Raw genomic sequence first — 20,955 nt, 5'->3', positions numbered from 1 at the left:
CCCCTGCCCTTCCCGAGGCAAGGAAACGGGGAAAGAAATTCCCCTGCCCTTCCCGAGGCAAGGAAACGGGGGAAAGAAATTAATTCCCCTGCCCTTCCCGAGGCAAGGAAACGGGGAAAGAAATTAATTCCCCTGCCCTTCCCGAGGCAAAGAAACGGGAAAGAAATTAATTCCCCTGCCCTTCCCGAGGCAAGGAAACGGGGAAAGAAATTATTTCCCCTGCCCTTCCCGAGGCAAGGAAACGGGGAAAGAAATTAATTCCCCTGCCCTTCCCGAGGCAAGGAAACGGGGAAAGAAATTAATTCCCCTGCCCTTCCCGAGGCAAGGAAACGGGGAAAGAAATTAATTCCCCTGCCCTTCCCGAGGCAAGGAAACGGGGAAAGAAATTAATTCCCCTGCCCTTCCCGAGGCAAGGAAACGGGGAAAGAAATTAATTCCCCTGCCCTTCCCGAGGCAAGGAAACGGGGAAAGAAATTAATTCCCCTGCCCTTCCCGAGGCAAGGAAACGGGGAAAGAAATTAATTCCCCTGCCCTTCCCGAGGCAAGGAAACGGGGAAAGAAATTAATTCCCCTGCCCTTCCCGAGGCAAAGGAAACGGGGAAAGAAATTAATTCCCCTGCCCTTCCCGAGGCAAGGAAACGGGAAAGAAATTCCCCTGCCCTTCCCGAGGCAAGGAAACGGGGAAAGAAATTAATTCCCCTGCCCTTCCCGAGGCAAGGAAACGGGGAAAGAAATTCCCCTCCCCTTCCCGAGGCAAGGAAACGGGGAAAGAAATTAATTCCCCTGCCCTTCCCGAGGCAAAGAAACGGGAAAGAAATTAATTCCCCTGCCCTTCCCGAGGCAAGGAAACGGGGAAAGAAATTATTTCCCCTGCCCTTCCCGAGGCAAGGAAACGGGGAAAGAAATTAATTCCCCTGCCCTTCCCGAGGCAAGGAAACGGGGAAAGAAATTAATTCCCCTGCCCTTCCCGAGGCAAGGAAACGGGGAAAGAAATTAATTCCCCTGCCCTTCCCGAGGCAAGGAAACGGGGAAAGAAATTCCTCTGCCCTTCCCCGAGACAAGCAGTCGCTCGTGTCCCCGGTGCGGGCCAGCACCGGGCAGGCGCGTGGGGACCCAGCCGGGGTTATTTTTACCCGTTTACTGGTTTATTTTTGGCTACATTTTACGCTGGAGTTCCTGGAGCCGCGGCCAGAGCTCCTCCAGGTCACCAGCTCAGAGCGCCGAGGCGAGGGGACGGGGCAGGACCCAGGAGCTCAATCCATGGGGAGAATCCAGCCGGGATGCGGAGACACGCGCCCCGCTCCTGACGGGGACACGAGTGGACAGCCCTGAGGGGAGGGCGAGAAAAGTCAGCGCCGCGTCTGCCAGGAGGCACAACTGTGTGCCCGAGCGCCCTGAGCCCTGCCAGCCCCCTCCCTGCGCCCCCCAGCCCCCTCCCCCTGCCCCCACCCCGTCCCTGCACCCCCAGCCCCATCCCTCCGCCCCAGCTCTGCCCCTGCACCCCCAGCCCCCTCCCTGCGCCCCCAGCCCCCTCCCCCTGCCCCCACCCCATCCCTGCACCCCCAGCCCCATCCCTCCGCCCCAGCTCTCTGCCCCTGCACCCCCAGCCCCCTCCCCTGCACCCCCAGCCCCCTCCCTGCACCCCCCAGCCTTTTCTTTTCACCTTCCTCACACTCCCTGCCCCTCCCCAACCCGAAGGGATGATGAGATCTTCCTCCTCCTCCTGACTCCGCAGCCGGCCCCTGGCCAAGGGACCAGCCTCATCCCAGCTCTCGGGCTGATGAAGCCCGGTGAGCTCAGCTGCATCCCAGAATTTCTGCCAGCTCACCCTTCCGGCATTTTGCCGGCCAATTTAATTTCCAAAGTGCACTTTGCTGGCAGCAGCCGCATCCCGGGAGCCCGGCTGATCCTCTCCCACCTCCTGCCAGCTCATTTTTCCCGCTACCGGCCTCATCCATCACCTCCTGGCACACCAGGCGGCCGCACCTGACATTGGGATGCCCGGCCAAGGATGAGTCTGGATTTTTTCGGATGTAGCCCCCCTCTCGGTCCTACCGCAGGCAGGAAGCGTATGGGAACTCGGGAATTCTGCTCCACCTGCGAAGTAAAAGCGGGTTTCAATGGTGCTGAGCCCCGCTGGGGACCCCCAGCCTCGGCAGCGGGGAGCAGGGTGCTGCCCCGCTCATCCCAGGGCACGGGGAGGAGGAGGACTCACCTGCCCCCCAGCACCCCAAAGATGGGGTGGGTACCCCAAAGATGGGGTGGGTACCCCAAAGATGGGGTGGGTACCCCACGCTGCAGCCCTACCCAGGCTCTCGGGCACTCACGGGGTGCAGCCTAGGCCACCCCCCCCCAGCTATATGACTGGTACTGGGACCAGTAGCCAGCGCAGCTGCAACCAGCAAAGGGGAGCCCGACACCCCAGGAAGCACACATGGCTGTCACGCCACAGAGCCATAGCACCCAGGCCCCTACAGCACCCATATGTCCCCTAGTCAAGCCCCTGCAGCATGCTGCACCCCCAGGTGGGCCCCTATAGCACCCACTGGTGCCCCCCGCCCCCCCCCAGACCCCTGGCCAGGTTCCTATAGCCCCCTCAATCCCCACTCACACAGGCAGAACCCTATAGCCCTGACATGCCCCTGTCACCCTCACATGCCACCACCCAGGCCTGTATAGACCCTGTGAACCCCTATAGCCCCCTCAGGGACCTATAGCACCCACATAGGCCCCTATAGACCCCTCGGGTCCCTGTATCCCCCATCTAGGCCTCTACAGGCCCCCAGCCTGGCCCCTATGGCCCCTATAGCCCCCCATGGGACACTACAGCTCGCCAGGGCTGCCAGCCCATTCCCTATGGCCCCTATAGCCCCCTACAACTCCCCATGGGCCCCTGCAGCCCTCCCAGGCCCCTACAGCCCCCCCCCCCCACGGGTCCCTACAGGCCCACATGGGCCCCTACAGCCCCCCACAGGTCCCTGCAGCACCCTATGTGCCCCTGCAGGCCCCTATAGCCCCCCATGTGCCCCTGCAGGCCCCTACAAGGTCCTCATGGGACCCTACAGCCCCTCATAAGCCCCTGCAGCTCCCCATGGGCCCACACAGGCCCCTATAGCCCCCCATGAGCCCCTGCAGCTCCCCATGGGCCCACACAGGCCCCTATAGCCCCCCATGAGCCCCCACAGGTCCCTATAGACCCCTACAGGACCTTCATGGGCCTCTATAGACCCCTACAGGCCCCCCACAGACCCCCCGCAGCCCCCCATGGGCCCCTATAGACGCCTACAGGATCCTTATGGGCCCCTACATGGGCCCCTGCAGACCCCGTACAGGCCCCCATAGGCCCCGCAGCCCCCCACAGGCCCCTACAGGCTCCTTATGGGCTCATACAGGCCCTCATGGGCCCCTGCAGACCCCTACAGGCCCCCCAGGAACCCCCACAGCCCTCATCAGCCCCTGCAGGCCCTCATGGGCCCCCAGAGGCCCCCGCAGCCCCCCATGGGCCCCTACAGGATTCCTATGGGCCCCTACAGGCCTCATGGGCCCCTGCAGAGTCTCATGGGCCCCCACAGGCCCCTATAGCCCCCCACGGGCCCCCGCAGCCCCCTACAGGATCCTTACGGGCCCCCACAGGCCCCTATAGCCGCCATAGCCCCCCACGGGCCCCCGCAGCCCCCTACAGGATCCTTACGGGCCCCCACAGGCCCCTATAGCCCCCTACAGGCCCCTATAGCCCCCCACAGGCCCCCGCAGCCCCCCATGGGCACTTATAGCTCCCCACAGGCCCCTGCAGCCCGGCCGCTGCGGCCCCTGGAGGCCCCGCCGGCCCATGCGCGGTGACGCACGGTGACGCGGCGGTGACGCACAGTGACGTACGGCGACGTGGCGGTGACGTAGCGGTGACGCGGCGGTGACGCGGCAGGCCGCGCGGCCATGCTGTCCCGGCTGCTGAAGGAGCACCAGGCCCGGCAGAGCGAGCGGCGGGAGCTGCAGGGTGAGCCCGCCCCCTCCCCCCCCTAGAGGGCGCTCCCATTAGCGGCGGCAGCTGCCACTCACACCGAGCTCGCACGCCATTGGGCGGCGGGGCTGTCCGTCGAGCGGGCGGCGGGTGGTGGATGGTGGTGGGTGGGGGGGGAACGGCGGCGGCGAAGGGGTGGGCGGTGGGGTGGGACGTGACGTCACGGCGCCGCGCGCTGACGTCACGGGGGTGCGTGCTGGCGTCACGGCCCGCGCGTGCCCCCGGGGGACGGGACGGGACGGGACGGGGGGGTCGCGTCCCACCGCCCCTCACGGCCGCTGCCCGCAGAGCGCCGGCGCAGGGAGGCCATCGCCGCCGCCACCCGCCTCACCGAGGCCCTGGTGGACCACCTCAACGTGGGGTGAGGCCCCCCGGGCCCCCCCCCCCCGCCCCTGGGGGACCCCCCACGGCACCACTCCCTGGGACACCCCCCAGGGACCCCCGGCACGGCATATCCCCGGGACCCCACCCTGGGACACCCCCCACGGGACCCCCCGGACCCCCCCCCCCGGTACCCCACCCTGGGACACCCCCCACGGGACACCCCGGACCCCCCCCCGGTACCCCACCCTGGGACACCCCCCCCGGACCCCACCCTGGGACCCCCCCACGGGACCCCCCCACGGGACCCCCCCGGGCACGGCACCCCCCCGGAACCCCGACCTAGGACACCCTCCTGGACCCTGCTCTGGGACACCCCCCCTCCAGGACCCCCCCCGGGACCCCCCCATGGACCCTCCCCCCCCCCGGGACCCCTGTCACGGCACCCTGCCCTGGGACACCCCCCCGGGACCCCCGGCCTCGGGACACCCCCCCTTGGGACACCCCCCCCCCCCCGCACCCTGCCCTGGGACAACCCCAGGGCCCTGCTCTGGGCCCCCCCCCCCCGGGACCCCTCCCTGGGCCCCCCCCCCGGGACCCCTCCCTGGGACCCCCGGCCTGGGACTCCCCCAGACCCCTCCCTGGGACCCTGCCACCCCCTGGCCCCCAAAACCCCCCAGCCAGGGACCCCCCTCAAACCCCCACTGAGGGACCCCCTGGCCCCCCCCACCCAGGGACCCCTGGCCCACTCCCCATCCAGGGACCCCCCTGCACCCCCACCCAGGGACCCCTGCACCCCTGGCCCCCTCCCCATCCAGGGACCCTCCAAACCCCCACCCAGGGACCCCTGCACCCCTGGCCCCCTCCTCATCCAGGGACCCCCCCAACACCACCCACCCAGGGACACCTGCACCCATGGCCCCCCTGGCCAGAGACCCCTCCAACCCACCCCCCAAGGACCCCCTGACCCCCCCCAGAGACCCCTGCACCCCTGACCCCCCAAACCCCCATCCAGGGACCCCCGACACCCCCACCCCCCCAGGAACCCCTACACCTCTGCCCCCCCCCCCCTCCAGTGACCCCTTCCCCCTCCCAGCCCCCCCATACCACCTCCCCCAGCCCTCTACCTTCCCCCCCACAGCCCCCTCCTCCCCAGGGGACACACCCCCCCCCACCGGTACCATTGTGGCAGGACCCCCACTCCCCGTGTTCCCCCCCCCTCCCCCCCCCCCCGTGTGTGTGTCCCCCCCCCCCCAGGGTGGCACAGGCGTACGTCAACCAGCGGAAGCTGGACCATGAGGTGAAGACGCTGCAGGTGCAGGCGGCGCAGTTTGCCAAGCAGACGGGGCAGTGGATCACCATGGTGGAGAACTTCAACCAGGCCCTCAAGGTGGGGTGCCCCCCCCCCCCCAAATAATAAAAAAAAACAACCACATGACCCCCCCCCCACCCCTGCCATGGCACCAGGTGGGGGTTTCCCTCCGGAGCAGCCCTGGTGGGACGGTTCTGTGCTGACCAAGGGTTGGGGTCCTGCGCCCCGCGGCTTGGCAGCACCCGTGGGGTCCCAGCCACCCCCTGAGCCTGCTGCCCCCCCCCCTCAAAAAAAATAAAATCCCCCCCTGACAGCCCCCCCGGCCCCCCCCCCCCTTGTCCCGACAGGAGATTGGTGATGTGGAGAACTGGGCGCGCAGCATCGAGATGGACATGCGGACCATCGCCACCGCCCTGGAGTACGTCTACAAGGGGCAACTCCAGCCCTCCTGCTCCTGAGCCGCAGCCCCCCCGGACCCCCCCCCCCGCCGGGCCACCACCGGATACCCCCAGCCCCCCCCAGCCCCGTCACCACCACGGCTGGGCCCGGCAGATAACGCAGGCGGTGACGCCGCAGCCACCGTGGGACTCTTCTGTACGGGAAAACGGGTGAAATAAAGTGGGGGTGGGGGGGGGTGAAGGGGGGGGGGGGGGTTGGGCCAGGCGCGTGCCGGGGGGGGCCCCGGCACAGCCCTCGGCTGCCCCCTCCTAAGCCCCCTCATCCTCTTTACCGCTTAACTCGGGCTCTGAGGTCCCTTTTTCTGCCAGACAAAGGGCCCCTTCTGTGCCGGGAGGGCTCTAATCCCCCAGGGGGGAGCGTGCCCCCCACCTCTGGGCAATTGGGACCCCCGGGGGTGGGGGTGGGGGAGGGGGTGAGGCTGGTTCTGCGTGCCCTGAGGGGGTGCGCTCCCCTCCCAGCCCCCCAGCCAGGGGCTCCTCCACTGTGAGGGTCCCCCGACGTGGCAAGGGGTGGCCCAGCACCCCCCTGTCGTGCACCCAAGGGCCCCCCTGGAGCTGCACCCAGCGGGGCGGGGGGGTGAGGGGGGGCTCAGCCCACCGTGACCTTTGGCCTTGGGCTCTGTCCCGGCACAGGGGGAGGAGTGGCCGTGCCCCCCCCCCCCAGCTCCGACGGTTGCAGTGCCGCAACCGGAGCAGTGCCCCGAGCCCTCTGCCCCGAAGGTAGGTGGGGGCTCGGTGGGGGGGCGCCCCTCACCACCCCGATCTAGGCTGGGGGGGGGGGCCAAGGGGAGCCGTGGCTGCAGGGGGGGCTGCCCCACAGCTGTGGGGAGGTGGGTGTCAGGTCTCAGGACACCCCACGCCATCCAGGCAGGGCAGGGGGCTCCTGCCCCTCACCTGGTGGCCCCCCCGCAGCCCCCCAGGGTGGGGACGGGGTGAGGGGGGGCTTCCCGGGTGGGGGGTGTCAGCTTGAAACCCCCCCCCCCCAGCCCAGCAGGTTTGTAACCCCCCGGTCAGCACCCACTGGGTGCAATGGGGGGATGCCAACACCCCAAAAGGGGGCTCGGGGTGGGGGGACACACGCAGCCCCCCCCATCCCAGGGCTCCCTTATCCAGAGGGGTAGAATGTGGGGGCGGGTGGGCTGGGGGGGCGTCCCAGACGCAGCGGTGAGGGTCACCTCCCTGCACAGGTCGGGGCGGGGGGTGCCCGGGGTCACCCCTAGTCTGGGAGGGCAGGAGGGGATCGGGGTTAAGCTGGGGGGGGGGGAGCAGCTGGGACACCCCCCCCCCCCCCCCGGTGCCACCCCGGGCAGGCGGTGACGCACGGTGCCCGGCTAATCCCCGGCACGCCGCGCGGATGCCCTGGCCTGGCCGGAGGGAGGTCGGTTGGTCAGAGATTCATCCCAGGGTGGGTCTGGGGGGGGTGGGGGGGGCATAGGGTGCTGCCCCCCACCCCGGGAGGGTGATGTGGGGTGCTGCCCCCCCAACCCGGGAGGGCAGGGACCACCGCCCGGGGTCCCGGTGTGCTCCACGGCACCTGGGCACGGAGCGAGAACCACGTGGCACCTGCTCTGGGCTGGGGTCAATCCTCACCCCCTCCCCTTTTCCCACCCTGGGGGGGTGAGGGTGTCTGACCCCCACTGTGTGGGGCAGGGCAGAGCGCTTGGGGGTCTCCCCACACAGGGTGGGCTGCGTGGCTCTACCCGGCGAGCCTGGGTTCACCTCGGGGGGGGGGGGGGGGGGGGTCAGGGGTTGACGTGGCGAGGGAGGGGGGGGGGCACAGCCCAGGAGACCCGGGTTGCTCTCCCACAGGCCCCCCCACCATGTGGCAGTACTTCTTACTGGTGGCACTGGTCTGGGCACTGGTCTGGCTGGTGCGGGACCGCCAGACCTTGCCCTCCGTCAAGGACAAGCACGTCTTCATCACCGGCTGCGACAGCGGCTTTGGCAACCTGCTGGCCCGGCGGCTGGCCCGGCGTGGCTACCGGGTGCTGGCCGCTTGCCTGACGCAGAAAGGGGCCGATGGCCTCCAGCGGGGCTGCGCTGGCCACCTCCGCACCACCCTGCTGGATGTCACCTGCTCCGAAAGCATCCGCCGGGCCGCCGAGTGGGTGCGGGCAGAGGTGGGGGAGAAAGGTGAGGGTGGCAGGATGGGACCCCGGGGCGTGCTGGGGAGGGGGTCCTGGGGGAGAGGCTATAGGGCAGGATGGGACCCCGGGGCGTGCTGGGGAGGGGGTCCTGGGGGAGATGCTATAGGGCAGGATGGGATCCAGGGAGATGCTGGGGAGGGGGTCCTGGGGGAGATGCTATAGGGCAGGATGGGATCCAGGGAGATGCTGGGGAGGGGGTCCTGGGGGAGTTGCTATAGGGCAGGATGGGACCCCAGGGCGTGCTGGGGATGGGGTCCTGGGGGAGATGCTATAGGGCAGGATGGGACCCCAGGGCGTGCTGGGGAGGGGGTCCTGGGGGAGAGGCTATAGGGCAGGATGGGACCTGGGGGGTGCTGGGGAGGGGTCCTGGGGGAGCTGCTGCGGGGCAGGACAGGCAGCTCCGGGGGGGGGTCCAGGGTGTGGGGGGGTCCCTGATAGGGGCTACCAGGCAGAATGGGGCGGGGGTCCCAGCAGGGAAGGCTGGGGGGGCGCGGGGGGGGGATGGGTATAATAGGGTGGGGGGTCCCCGCAGGGGGGGGTCCCGCAGGGGGAGGGTCCCGCAGGGGGGGTCCCACAGGCCGCTATAGGGCAGGCCAGAGGGGCGCCCCGCCCTGTGCCCAGGCTGGGGGTCCCAGGGGTGCTCCAGGTGCCCGTGTCCCCCCCATGTCCCTCCATGTCCCCCTCCCGTGTCCCATGTCCCTCGTGTGTCCCCCACCGTGTCCCCCCACGTCCCCCCCGTGTCCCCCCATGTGTCTCCATGTCCCCCCCGTGTCCTCCCATGTACCCCCCGTCTGTTCCTCTCCGTGTCCCCCCCATGTCCCCATGTGTCCCCTCTGTGTCCCCCCATGTTTCCCCCCCGTGTCCCCCGTGTCCTCCCATGTACCCCCCGTCTCTCCCCCTGTGTGTCCCCCCCATGTCCCCCTGTGTGTCCCCGTGTGTCTCCCCCATGTCCCCCCCCGTGTCCCCCCATGTCCCCCCCGTGTCCTCCCATGTCCCCCTGTGTGTCCCTTCCATGTCCCCCTGTGTGTCCCCGTGTGTCTCCCCCGTGTCCCCCCATGTTCCCCCTGTGTGTCCTCCCATGTACCCCCCGTCTCTCCCCCTGTGTGTCCTCCCATGTCCCCCTGTGTGTCCCCCCCATGTCCCCCTGTGTGTCCCTTCCATGTCCCCCCGTGTGTCCCCCCCGTGTCCCCCCCCTTCTCTCCCCCTCCGTGTCTCCCCCGTGTCCCCCTGTGTGTCCCCTCCATGTCCCCCTGTGTGTCCCCGTGTGTCCCCCCGTGTCCCCCCCATGTCCCCCTGTGTGTCCCCCCCATGTCCCCCTGTGTGTCCCTTCCATGTCCCCCCGTGTGTCCCCCCCCGTGTCCCCCCATGTACCCCCCGTCTCTCCCCCTCCGTGTCCCCCTATGTTCCCCTGTGTGTCCCCTCCATGTCCCCCTGTGTGTCCCCGTGTGTCCTCCCCGTGTCCACCCATGTCCCCCTGTGTGTCCCCGTGTGTCTCCCCCGTGTCCCCCCATGTCCCCCCCGTGCCCCCCCGTGCGTGTCCCCCCCGCCGCCCCCCCCCCCCAGGCCTCTTCGGGCTGGTGAACAACGCGGGGGTGGCGGATCCCATCGGCCCCACCGAGTGGATGTCCCCGCGCCACTTCCGGCACGTGCTGGCCGTGAACGCGCTCGGCGCCATCGAGGTGACGCTGCAGCTGCTGCCGCTGCTCAAGCGCGCGCGCGGCCGCGTGGTGAACACGTCGAGCGTGCTGGGGCGGCTGGCGGCCAACGGCGGCGGGTACTGCCCGTCCAAGTTCTGCCTGGAGGCCTTCTCCGACAGCCTGCGGTGCGCGGGGCCACGCCCCCCCCACGGACACACCCCGCCCCCCCCCGGACACACCCCACCCACCCACGGACACACCCCCGCCTACCGGACCCACCCCACGGATACACCCCACCCACACACGGACACCTCCCCGCCCCCCGGACCCACCCCACGGATACAACCCACCCACACACGGACACCTCCCCGCCCCCCGGACCCACCCCACGGATACAACCCACCCACACACGGACACACCCCCGCCCCCCGGACCCACCCCACGGACACACCCCCACCCCCAGACCCACCCCACGGACACACCCCCGCCCCCCAGACCCACCCCACGGACACACCCCACCCACCCACGGACACACCCCCGCCCCCCGGACCCACCCACGGACACACCCCCACCCCCAGACCCACCCCACGGACACACCCCGCCCACACACGGACACGCCCCCGCCCCCCGGACCCACCCCACGGACACACCCCACCCACACACGGACACACCCCCGCCCCCAGACCCACCCCACGGACACACCCCACCCACACACGGACACACCCCCACCCCAAGGACCCACCCCCGGACCCCCCCCCGAACCCACCCCCGGACACACACCCTGGACCCACACACAGACCCACCCCCGGACCCCAAGGACCCACCCACGGACACACCCCACGGACCCACCCACGGACACACACCCTGGACCCACCCCCGGACCCACCCCCAGACCCACACACAGATCCACACACGGACCTCCCCACGGACACACCCCCACCCCAAGGACCCACCCCCGGAGCCACCCCACAGACCCACACACGGACCCACCCCCAGACTCACCCCCGGACCCACACACAGACCCACCCCCACCCCACAGACCCCCTGCCAACCCCACGGACCCCCGGCCCACCCCATTGACCCCCCACCCACCCCACAGACCCTCTGCGCACCCCCTGCCCACCCCCCAGCCCCACTGCCCACCCCATAGACCCCCCACCCACCCAACCCCCAGCCCCCCTGCCCACCTCTCAGACCCCATCCCTACCCCACAGACCCTCTGTGCACCCCCTGCCCACCCCCCATAGACCCCCAACCCCTACCCCCCCTGCCCACCCCCCGGACCCCATCCCTACCACACAGACCCTCTACGCACCCCCTGCCCACCCCCCGCGGACCCCCACCCACCCATCTCCCAGGCCCCCTACCCACCCCATAGACCCCATCCCTACCCCACAGACCCTCTGCGCACCCCCTGCCCACCCCCCAGCCCCACTGCCCACCCCATAGACCCCCACCCACCCAACCCCCAGCCCCCTGCCCACCTCTCAGACCCCATCCCTACCCCACAGACCCTCTGTGCACCCCCTGCCCACCCCCCATGGACACCCACCCACCCATCTCCCAGGCCCCCTACCCACCCCATAGACCCCATCCCTACCCCACAGACCCTCTGCGCACCCCCTGCCCACCCCCCAGCCCCACTGCCCACCCCATAGACCCCCACCCACCCAATCCCCAGCCCCCCTGCCCACCTCTCAGACCCCATCCCTACCCCACAGACCCTCTACTCACCCCCTGCCCACCCCCCATGGACACCCACCCACCCATCTCCCAGGCCCCCTACCCACCCCATAGACCCCATCCCTACCCCACAGACCCTCTGTGCACCCCCTGCCCACCCCCCAGCCCCACTGCCCACCCCATAGACCCCCACCCACCCGACCCCCAGCCCCCCTGCCCACCCCCCGGACCCCATCCCTACCCCACAGACCCTCTACGCACCCCCTGCCCACCCCCCGCGGACCCCCACCCACCCATCTCCCAGGCCCCCTACCCACCCCATAGACCCCATCCCTACCCCACAGACCCTCTGTGCACCCCCTACCCACCCCCCAGCCCCACTGCCCACCCCATAGACCTCCACCCACCCAACCCCCAGCCCCCCTGCCCACCTCTCAGACCCCATCCCTACCCCACAGACCCTCTGCGCACCCCCTGCCCACCCCCCAGCCCCCTCCCGGCCCCCCCTGCCCTGATGGCCGTGCATCCCCCCCCCCCCCAGGCGTGACATGTACCACTTCGGGGTCAAGGTCAGCATCGTGGAGCCCGGCTTCTTCAAGACGGCGGTGACCAACCTGGAGAGCATCGAGGGGTCCCTGCGGCACCTCTGGGACCACCTGCCACCCGAGACGCGCCTCAGCTACGGCGAGGACTTCTTCCACAAGTGTGAGTGGGGTCTGGGGGGTCTGGGGGGGGGGGTCCATGGGGCGGGCGAGGGGTCGGGGGGGTGGGCAGGGGGCCTGGGGGATGTCCATGGGGTGCGCAGAGGGTCTGTGGGCTGGGGGGTGGGGGTCCGTGGGGTGTGCAAGGGGTGGGTGGGGGGTCTGTGGGGTGGGTAGGGGGCCTGGGGGGTGTCCATGGGGTGCGCAGAGGGTCTGTGGGCTGGGGGGTGGGGGTCCGTGGGGTGTGCAAGGGGTGGGTGGGGGGTCTGTGGGGTGGGTAGGGGGCCTGGGGGGTGTCCATGGGGTGCGCAGAGGGTCTGTGGGCTGGGGGGTGGGGGTCCGTGGGGTGTGCAAGGGGTGGGTGGGGGGTCTGTGGGGTGGGTAGGGGGCCTGGGGGGTGTCCATGGGGTGCGCAGAGGGTCTGTGGGCTGTGGGGTGGGGGTCCGTGGGGTGTGCAAGGGGTGGGTGGGGGGTCTGTGGGGCGGGTAGGGGGGCCTGGGGGATGTCCATGGGGTGCGCAGAGGGTCTGTGGGCTGGGGGGTGGGGGTCCGTGGGGTGTGCAAGGGGTGGGTGGGGGGTCTGTGGGGCGGGTAGGGGGCCTGGGGGGTGTCCATGGGGTGCGCAGAGGGTCTGTGGGCTGGGGGGTGGGGGTCCGTGGGGTGTGCAAGGGGTGGGTGGGGGGTCTGTGGGGCGGGTAGGGGGCCTGGGGGGTGTCCATGGGGTGCGCAGAGGGTCTGTGGGCTGGGGGGTGGGGGTCCGTGGGGTGTGCAAGGGGTGGGTGGGGGGTCTGTGGGGCGGGTAGGGGGCCTGGGGGGTGTCCATGGGGTGTGCAGAGGGTCTGTGGGCTGGGGGGTGGGGGTCTGGGGGGTGTGCAAGGGGTGGGTGGGGGGTCTGTGGGGTGGGTACAAGGTCTGTGGGTTGGGTGGGGGGTCCATGGGGGGAGCTGGGGATCTATGGGTTGCACGGGAGGTCTGTGGGGTGGGCTGTGGGTCCGTGGGGTGCGTAGAGGGTCTGTGGGGTAGGGATGGGGTCCGGGGGGTGGGCAGGGGGGCTGGGGGTTGGGTGGGTGGGGGTCTATGGGGTGGGCAGTGGGGCTGGGGGGTGCACAGAGGGTCTGTGGGGTGGGTGGGGGGTCAATGGGGTGGGCCGAGGGTCTGGGGGTGGGTCCTTGGGGTGAGGGTGGGTCCGTGGGTGTGTCCGTGGGTGTGTCTGGGGGTGGGTCCGTGGGGTGCGCAGGGAGTCCGTGGGGTGGACGGGGGGTCCGTGGGGTGTGCAAGTGGTCTGTGGGGTGCAGAAGGGGTCCGTGGGGGGTCTGTGGGGTGGGTGGGTGGGTCCATGAGGTGTGCAAGGGGTCCGTGGCATGGGGGGAGGGGTCTGTGGGGTGTGCAAGGGGTGGGTGTGGAGTCCGTGGGATGGGCAGGGGGTCTGTGGGTTGGGTGGGGGGTCTGTGGTGTGGGCGGGGGGTCCGTGGGGTATGCAAGGGGTCTGTGGGGGTCTGTGGGGTGGGGGTGGGGCAGTCTGTGGGGTGGGGGTGTCTGTGGGGGGGGTGTGGGGGTATCTGTGGGGTGGGGGTGTCTGTGGGGTGGGGCAGTCTGTGGGGTGGGGGTGGGGCAGTCTGTGGGGTAGGGGTGGGGGTGTGTGGGGGGTGGGGGTGTCTGTAGGGTGGGGGTGGGGCAGTCTGTGGGTGTCTGTGGGGTGGGGGTGGGGCAGTCTGTGGGGTGGGGGTGTCTGTGGGGTGGGGGTGGGGGTCTGTGGGTGTCTGTGGGGTGGGGGTGTCTGTGGGGTGGGGGTGGGGGTCTGTGGGTGTCTGTGAGTGGGGGTGGGGCAGTCTGTGGGGTGGGGGTGGGTGTCTGTGGGTGTCTGTGGGGTGGGGGTGTCTGTGGGGTGGGGGTGGGGGTCTGTGGGTGTCTGTGGGGTGGGGGTGTCTGTGGGGTGGGGGTGGGTGTCTGTGGGTGTCTGTGGGGTGGGGGTGGGGCAGTCTGTGGGGTGGGGGTGGGTGTCTCTGGGTGTCTGTGGGGTGGGGGTGTCTGTGGGGTGGGGGCGGGTGTCTGTGGGTGTCTGTGGGGTGGGGGTAGGGTGTGTGTGTGGGGTGGGGGTGGGGCAGTCTGTGAGGTGGGGCTGAGGGTCTCTGTGTGTCTGTGGGGTGGGGGTGGGGGGGATGCCCTCTGACCCCCCCCCCCACCCCCCCCCAGACCTGCAGGTGCAGCGGTTGATCATGACCTTCATCTGCGACGGGGACCTGGCCAAGGTGACGCGCTGCATGGAGCACGCGCTGGGGGCGCGACACCCGCGGACCCGCTACAGCGCGGGCTGGGACGCCAAGCTGCTGTGGCTGCCCGCATCCTACCTGCCCGCCTGCGTCGTCGACTTCGCCCTGGCCACCATCCTGCCCAAGCCGGCCCACCGCGTCCGCTAGCCCACCCCCCGCCCCCCCGCTGGGCGGCCAGACCCTCCGACCCATCCCCCCCCCCCGTCATCCCCCGCCGTCGTCAATAAAGCAGCCGGCCCGGGGGGGCCTGTGCAATGTGCCTGGGCTGGTGGGGGTCCCTGCTGGGGGGCCCTGTCCCCATGTGACTTGGGGACCAGTGGTGGCAGGGATGTGGCGCATGGAGACCCCAGCCCCACTATAGCCAGGGTTGAGGAGGGGTCACTGCCTGGGGTCCCTGTCCCTGCATGGTTTGGGGACCAGTGGTGGCATTGCTGTGGCACATGGAGACCCCATCCCCACTATAGCCAGGGTTGAGGGAGGGTCCCTGTCCCCATGTGGCTTGGGGACCAGTGGTGGCAGGGATGTGGCGCATGGAGACCCCAGCCCCACTATAGCCAGGGTTGAGGGATGGTCCTTGTCCCCATGTGACTTGGGGACCAGTGGTGGCATTGCTGTGGCACATGGAGACCCCAGCCCCACTATAGCCAGGGTTGAGGGAGGGTCCCTGTCCCCACGGGGCTTGGGCACCAGTGGTGGCATTGCTGTGGCACATGGAGACCCCAGCCCCACTATAGCCAGGGTTGAGGGAGGGTCCCTGTCCCCACGGGGCTTGGGGACAATTGGTGGCATTGCTGTGGCACACAGAGACCCCAGCCCCACTACAGCCAGGATTGAGGGAGGGTCCCTGTCCCCACGTGGCTTGGGGACAATTGGTGGCATTGCTGTGGCACACGGAGACCCCAGCCCCACTATAGCCAGGGTTGAGGGGGAGTCAGTGCCCGGGGTCCCTGCTGGGGGGCCCTGTCCCCATGTGGCTTGGGGACCAGTGGTGGCAGGGATGTGGCGCATGGAGACCCCAGCCCCACTACAGCCAGGGTTGAGGGGGGGTCAGTGCCTGGGGTCCCTGCTGGGGGTCCCTGTCCCCATGCGGCTTGGGGACAATTGGTGGCATTGCTGTGGCACATGGAGACCCCAGCCCCACTATAGCCAGGGTTGAGGAGGGGTCACTGCCTGGAGTCCCTGTCCCTGCATGGTTTGGGGACCAGTGGTGGCATTGCTGTGGCGCACGGAGACCCCAGCCCCACTATAGCCAGGGTTGAGGGGATCTTCCAGGGCTCCAGCCCCGGGGGGGGGGGGGGGGGGGAGGGGGGTTGCAGGGATGCTGCCCCCCCCCCCCCCGTTGCCCTCCCACTTGCCCCAGTGTCCTGGTGACATGGCCCTGAGCTACACTGGCCCCCCCAGTTCAGGGGTGGCCCCTCCAGTTTGGGGGTGGCCTCCTGCTCCCAGTGGGACCAGTCCCTTCCTGGTGGGGAGGAGGGTGCAGCCCCCAGGCCACCCCCAGCCCTACAACACCCATGGGGTCCGCAGACCACAGGGCCCCCCCCCCCATGGGGGGCGCAGCAGTGGGGACACAGCCCTACAGAAGCTTTTTTTTTTTTTTTTTTTTTTTTTTTAATTTCCAAACCCAGGGACGCCCCCCCTGGCCCCCCCCAGTCCCCCACCGGCATGTGCGTGTGTGTGGGGGTGTCCACCAGCACCAGCCCCCCCGGGGGGGGGGTTGGCACATGGGGCCCTGCCCCCAAGGAGCTTGTAGAGGGCAAGAGAGTGGGGTGCAGCCCCCAAAGCCCCCCGAGGGGGGGGGGGGGGGGGAGGGGGGCACGGCACCGGCTTGGGGCGGGGGGGCTACATCACCTCGTAGCCGCTGCGGATACCCTTCATCAGGCAGCAAGCGAAAATGATGCCCAGGATCTGGAAAAATAGAGGGGAGGGGGTGACCCCCATCCTGCACAGCCCCATATTTGAGGGGTGGGGGTCTCAGCCTCCCCCTACCTCGAAGAAGGCGATGCCCAGCGCAACCGCCGCCACGATGAGGATGTTCCGCTTCATCCAGGCTTCGATGCTCTGCAGGCAGCCCTGGGGGAGCAGGGGGGCTCAGGAGGTGGCCGGACCCCCGGGATTATGGGGGGTGGGTGGGGTGGGGGGAGTACGGGGTTGGGGGGGGGGGGGGTCTCACCTCCGCGTGGACGGTGGTGGGGCTGGGGTGGACGTTGCAGGAGGTGCTGTTGATGCGGCAGCAGGACCGGGGCACCGTGTCGTTCGCCTTGAACCGCTCGATGGTGGCCCAGTCCGTGTAGTTGTTGACTCCACAACAAGCAAACTGCCCGGGGAGGGGGGGGGGGCGCACAGAGACCCCAGGGGGTCAGGGGGGGCTCACCCCAGCCCCCCAGGACCCCCCCCTCCCCCAGTACTCACATCCCTCTGGAGCTCGTCCACCGCCTGCGTCAAGGGCTCGTCCTCCCCGTACTGGCGCATGGCATCCCACAGCCCATCCTCCAGCACCGTGCGGACCTGGGGGGGCCGGGGGGGGTGGGTCACAAAGGGGCTGGGGGGGGGGGGTGTCACAAAGAGGCTGGGGGCGCGCCCCCCTCCCCACCTTATCCTTGAAGACATATCCAGCGATGGCAGCGGCGATCTCCACCAGGAAGATGATGCTGAGCAGGATGGCGAACTGCGGGGCGGGGGGGGGGGGGGGGGAGGTTAGAGGGGAGGTCGGGGGGGTGGGGGGGTCAGCATAGGTGGGGAGGGGTCTCACCGTGGTGACCATGCAGTAACTCTCCTTCCAGGCGCCGCAGCAGCCGAAGAAGGAGATGAAGAAGATGATGATGCCCAGCACCAGGATGGCGACAGGGGTGCTGGAGGCGGAGGCGCTGCTGACGGCCAGCGCCTTATCCAGGGCTACCTGGGCATAGATCCCGATGGCCACCAGGGCCACCCCGCACACCTGGGGGGGCACAGAGGGAAGTGGGGTGCAGCCCCCCACCCCGCAGGACCGGGACCCCCCCCCCCCCCCCCCCCCAGAACCAGCGGAGTGGGAGGTCCCCACCTGCCCTTCTGCTGGATGGGGCAGCGCTGGGGTTTGGCTTCAAACTGGGGACCCCCATCCTAAGGGGGGATATGGGGGGGGGGGGGGGGCAGCACAGCCCCGCCGTGGTGGCCCCATGGGGGTCTGGTGGTGGTGGGGGTCCCCAGTCCTGCTCCCCAACGCCGCTGTGGGGGTGGGGGGTGGGGGCCACTGGAACGCCGGGAAGTCCGGCAAGTCCGGAAAGTTCCACCTTCCGGCCACGGCGAGAGGCCTCGGAGGGGGGGGGGGCCCAAGGGGAGCCCCCCACCCAGGGGGGCCGCGGAGGGACCGGAGGGGGGGGGGGGTCGGGGCAGGGTGGGTGGGGTGGGGGGGGGGGAAACCCGGCACGTGCCACCCCGGTGGGCACCGGCAGCCCCCTCCCATGGGAGCCAGGGCACCCACAGCCCTTCCCAGCGCCGGGACAGGAGTGGGTCCCTGCCCCCCCCCCCCCCCCCCCCCCCGGGTGGGACCCCCCCCTCCCCCCCTCGGCCTCAGTTTCCCCATGGCAGGGGGGTGCCCCCCCCCCTCCCCCCCGCCGCCCTGTTTGCTCGCTGGGCGTGGGCACGGCTCGGCCCAGGCTGCACAAACACTCGTGGCGGCGGGTCGGGGGGGGGGGGGGGGGGGGGGCTGGCGCCCGTGTGTCCCCCCCCAGTGGGTGCCCCCCCCCCCCTCCCCCGGCCACTCAGGGGTGACTCAGCCCCGCAGGATCAGGGTGGGGATGGGGACAACTCACTCCCTGCGTGGGGGGGGACACACACATGGGACCATGGCCGGAAAGGAGCCCGTGTCCCGTGTCCCCCCCCCGCCCCCCCCCGCGCACCCCGCTGCGGCCGTTGGGCTCCTCGCGCCTCTTTCTTCACCCCGACTTCCCCAAACCCACGTCCTGCCCCACGCGGGGACCCCGGCCGGGACCCACTGGGCATGGGGGGTGGGGGGGTGGGGTGGGGGGGTGTCCTGGCCACCTGGGGGGGGTCCCCACCCTGACCTCAGCCTCACCCTGCCCAGCCTTGTTAACCCTGGAACCTACTGATGGCGGGGTGCGGCCGCAACGCTGCCCGGTGCTGGGCTCTCCCAGGGTGGGCAACCTCACCCCTCCGGCCCCCCACCCCCAGCACCCACTGCAGCCCCCCCCAGGGCAGCAGGGCCCCCCTAGGGTCCTACAACCCCCCCCGCCCAGGACAGCAGCCCCCCCCCAAGATCCCCCGGGGCAGCAGGGCCCCCCCAGGGTCCTATAACCCCCCCCCCGGGGCAGCAGGGCCCCCCCCCAAGATCCTATAAAGCCCCCCCCAGGGCAGCAGGGCCCCCCTAGGGTCCTACAACCCCCCCCGCCCAGGACAGCAGCCCCCCCCCCCCCCCAAGATCCTATAAAGCCCCCCCGGGGCAGCAGGGCCCCCCCAGGGTCCTATAAACCCCCCCCCGGGGCAGCAGGGCCCCCCCTAAGATCCTATAACTCCCCCCCCCCCCCCGGGGCAGCAGCCCCCCCCCCCCCCCCCAAGATCCTATAAAGCCCCCCCCAGGGCAGCAGGGCCCCCCCAGGGTCCTATAAGCCCCCTCCTCAGGGCAAGCAAGCGTGGGGGGGGGGGGGGAATGGGGGTCTCAAAGGGGTTGTGGTGGGGGGGTGGTGATGTTAGTGGCGGGGGGACATCACGGGGCGGGGGCGGCTGCTGCCATGGGGTCCCCCCAGCCCCATCTGCCCGGTTCTACCGACGCCGGTGCCCTCCCCCCCCCCGCCCCCGGTGCCCCCCACTCACCCAGAAGATGAAGTTGAAGATGAAAACCAGGAACTTCACACATTTCATCCCGCCCTCGACCGCCATGGCCCGTCCTGCGGGAGCCGCCGCCTCAGCCCCGGCCGCCGCCCCGCTCCCGGTGCCGCTCCCGGTGGCCCCCCCCGGTGCCGCCCCAACCCCCTCCCCCCCCGCCCCGGCCGAGCCCTGCCGTTCCCGTCCCGTCCCGTCCCGTCCCGTCCCCCTCCCCGCTCCCGGTGCCGCCCCCCCCTCCCTCCCTCCCTCCCTCCCCCTCCCCGGCCGAGCCCCACCGCCCCACTCCCGGTCCCGGTGCCGCTCCCGGTGCCGCTCCCCCACCCCAGGCGCTCACCGGCGCCGCTGCTCCGCCGGGCGCTCCGCGATCATGTGATGGGTCCGGGGGGAGGCAACAGGCACCCCCCCGGGCCGCTCCCCCCCGGTACCGCCCCCCTCCCCCGGTACCGCCCCCCCCGTACCGCCCCCCTCCCCCGTACCGCCTCCCCCCGTACCGCCCTCCCCCGTACCGCCCCCCCCGGTACCGACCGTCCCCCGTCCCCCCCGGTGCCCCCGCCCGTCCCCCCGGTGCCCCCGCCCGTCCCCCCGGGACCGCCCCCCCCCCCCGGGACAGCCCCCCCCCCCCGGTGCCGGTCCCGGCGCGCGCAGCACAGACACGCGGCTGCCGGGGGCGCTTTAATGGTGCCGGAGGGGGGGGACGTGGGGCGGGGGCGTCAGGGTGGGGGTGTTGGGAGCGGGGGGTCGGGGGTCGGCTGCGCTGTGTCAGGGGATCGCGGGGACCGGGCACCCCGGGACCCTGCACCCCAGGGGACCCCACACCCCGGGACCCTGCACCCCGGGACCCTGCACCCCAGGGGACCCCACACCCCGGACCCCGCAGCCTGGGACCACCCTGCACCCCAGGGGACCCCGCACCCCGCACCTGGGACCCCAGACCCCATAAATCAGGGACCCAGCACCCCAAGACCCTGCACCCTGGGACCCTGCACCCCACAGTCCGCACCCCAGGGGCCCCCACACCCTGGGACCCCGCACCCTGGGCCCCCACACTCAGGGGCCCCGGACCCCCAGGACCCCACACTCAGGGACCTGGCACCCTGGGACCCTGCACCCCAGGGGACCCCACATCCTGAGACCCCCCAGCCTAGGACCCTGAAACCCAGGGGACCCCACATCCCGGGACCCCATACCTGGGACCCCACACTCAGGGACCCCGCACCCCGAGACCCTGCACCCCACAGTCTGCACCCCAGGGGACCCCACACTCAGGGACCCTGCATGTGGGGACCCTGCACCCCACAGTCCGCACTCCAGGGCACCCTGCACCCTGGGGGTCCCAACCACCCCTTACCCTGCACCATGGGGTCCTGGCCACCCTATAACCTTCACCCTGGGGGTCCCAACCACCCCTTACCTGCATCCTGGGGGTCCCAACCACCCCTTACCTGCACCCTGGGGTCCCAGCCACCCCTTACCTGCACCCTGGGGGTCCCAACCACCCCTTACCTGCACCCTGGGGTCCCAACCACCCCTTACCTGCATCCTGGGGTCCCGGCCACCCCTTACCCCACACCCTGAGGGTCCCAGC

At 70.8% G+C, this 20,955-nt stretch overlaps 3 protein-coding genes across 4 annotated transcripts; 2 read left to right on the top strand and 1 right to left on the bottom strand.

Moving 5' to 3' along the window:
* The first annotated feature begins 3,876 nt into the window (after nt 1-3,876).
* BLOC1S1 (biogenesis of lysosomal organelles complex 1 subunit 1) lies at nt 3,877-6,388 on the top strand. Its single transcript, XM_040618936.1, has 4 exons — nt 3,877-3,994; nt 4,307-4,379; nt 5,597-5,729; nt 5,999-6,388. The coding sequence occupies exons 1-4, from the start codon at nt 3,934-3,936 to the stop codon at nt 6,107-6,109; spliced, it is 378 nt and encodes a 125-aa protein (XP_040474870.1). The 5' UTR covers nt 3,877-3,933; the 3' UTR covers nt 6,110-6,388.
* A 363-nt stretch (nt 6,389-6,751) lies between these two features.
* On the top strand, nt 6,752-14,751 carry RDH5 (retinol dehydrogenase 5). 2 transcript variants are annotated; one of them, XM_040618797.1, is made up of 5 exons: nt 6,752-6,829; nt 7,919-8,242; nt 9,820-10,078; nt 12,118-12,281; nt 14,470-14,751. In XM_040618797.1, exons 2-5 carry the CDS (start codon nt 7,930-7,932, stop codon nt 14,691-14,693), a joined length of 960 nt encoding a protein of 319 aa, XP_040474731.1. In that variant the 5' UTR covers nt 6,752-6,829; nt 7,919-7,929; the 3' UTR covers nt 14,694-14,751. The 2 variants fall into 2 exon arrangements, with proteins under 2 accessions (XP_040474731.1, XP_040474732.1); XM_040618798.1 differs by lacking the exon at nt 6,752-6,829 and adding an exon at nt 7,450-7,487.
* A 1,445-nt stretch (nt 14,752-16,196) lies between these two features.
* CD63 (CD63 molecule) lies at nt 16,197-19,808 on the bottom strand. The gene is made up of 8 exons (XM_040618880.1): nt 19,705-19,808; nt 19,359-19,432; nt 17,299-17,487; nt 17,140-17,214; nt 16,959-17,054; nt 16,720-16,863; nt 16,536-16,619; nt 16,197-16,454 (listed from the first exon to the last, which is right to left on the bottom strand). The coding sequence occupies exons 2-8, from the start codon at nt 19,422-19,424 to the stop codon at nt 16,389-16,391; spliced, it is 720 nt and encodes a 239-aa protein (XP_040474814.1). The 5' UTR covers nt 19,425-19,432; nt 19,705-19,808; the 3' UTR covers nt 16,197-16,388.
* Between the last annotated feature and the right edge of the window lie 1,147 nt (nt 19,809-20,955).

Source organism: Falco naumanni, chromosome 20 (assembly GCF_017639655.2).
Source record: "Falco naumanni isolate bFalNau1 chromosome 20, bFalNau1.pat, whole genome shotgun sequence".
NCBI classification, from domain to species: Eukaryota; Metazoa; Chordata; class Aves; order Falconiformes; family Falconidae; genus Falco; species Falco naumanni.
Note: the sequence above shows the minus strand (reverse complement) of the source record. Positions and strands in the feature narration are given on the sequence as shown.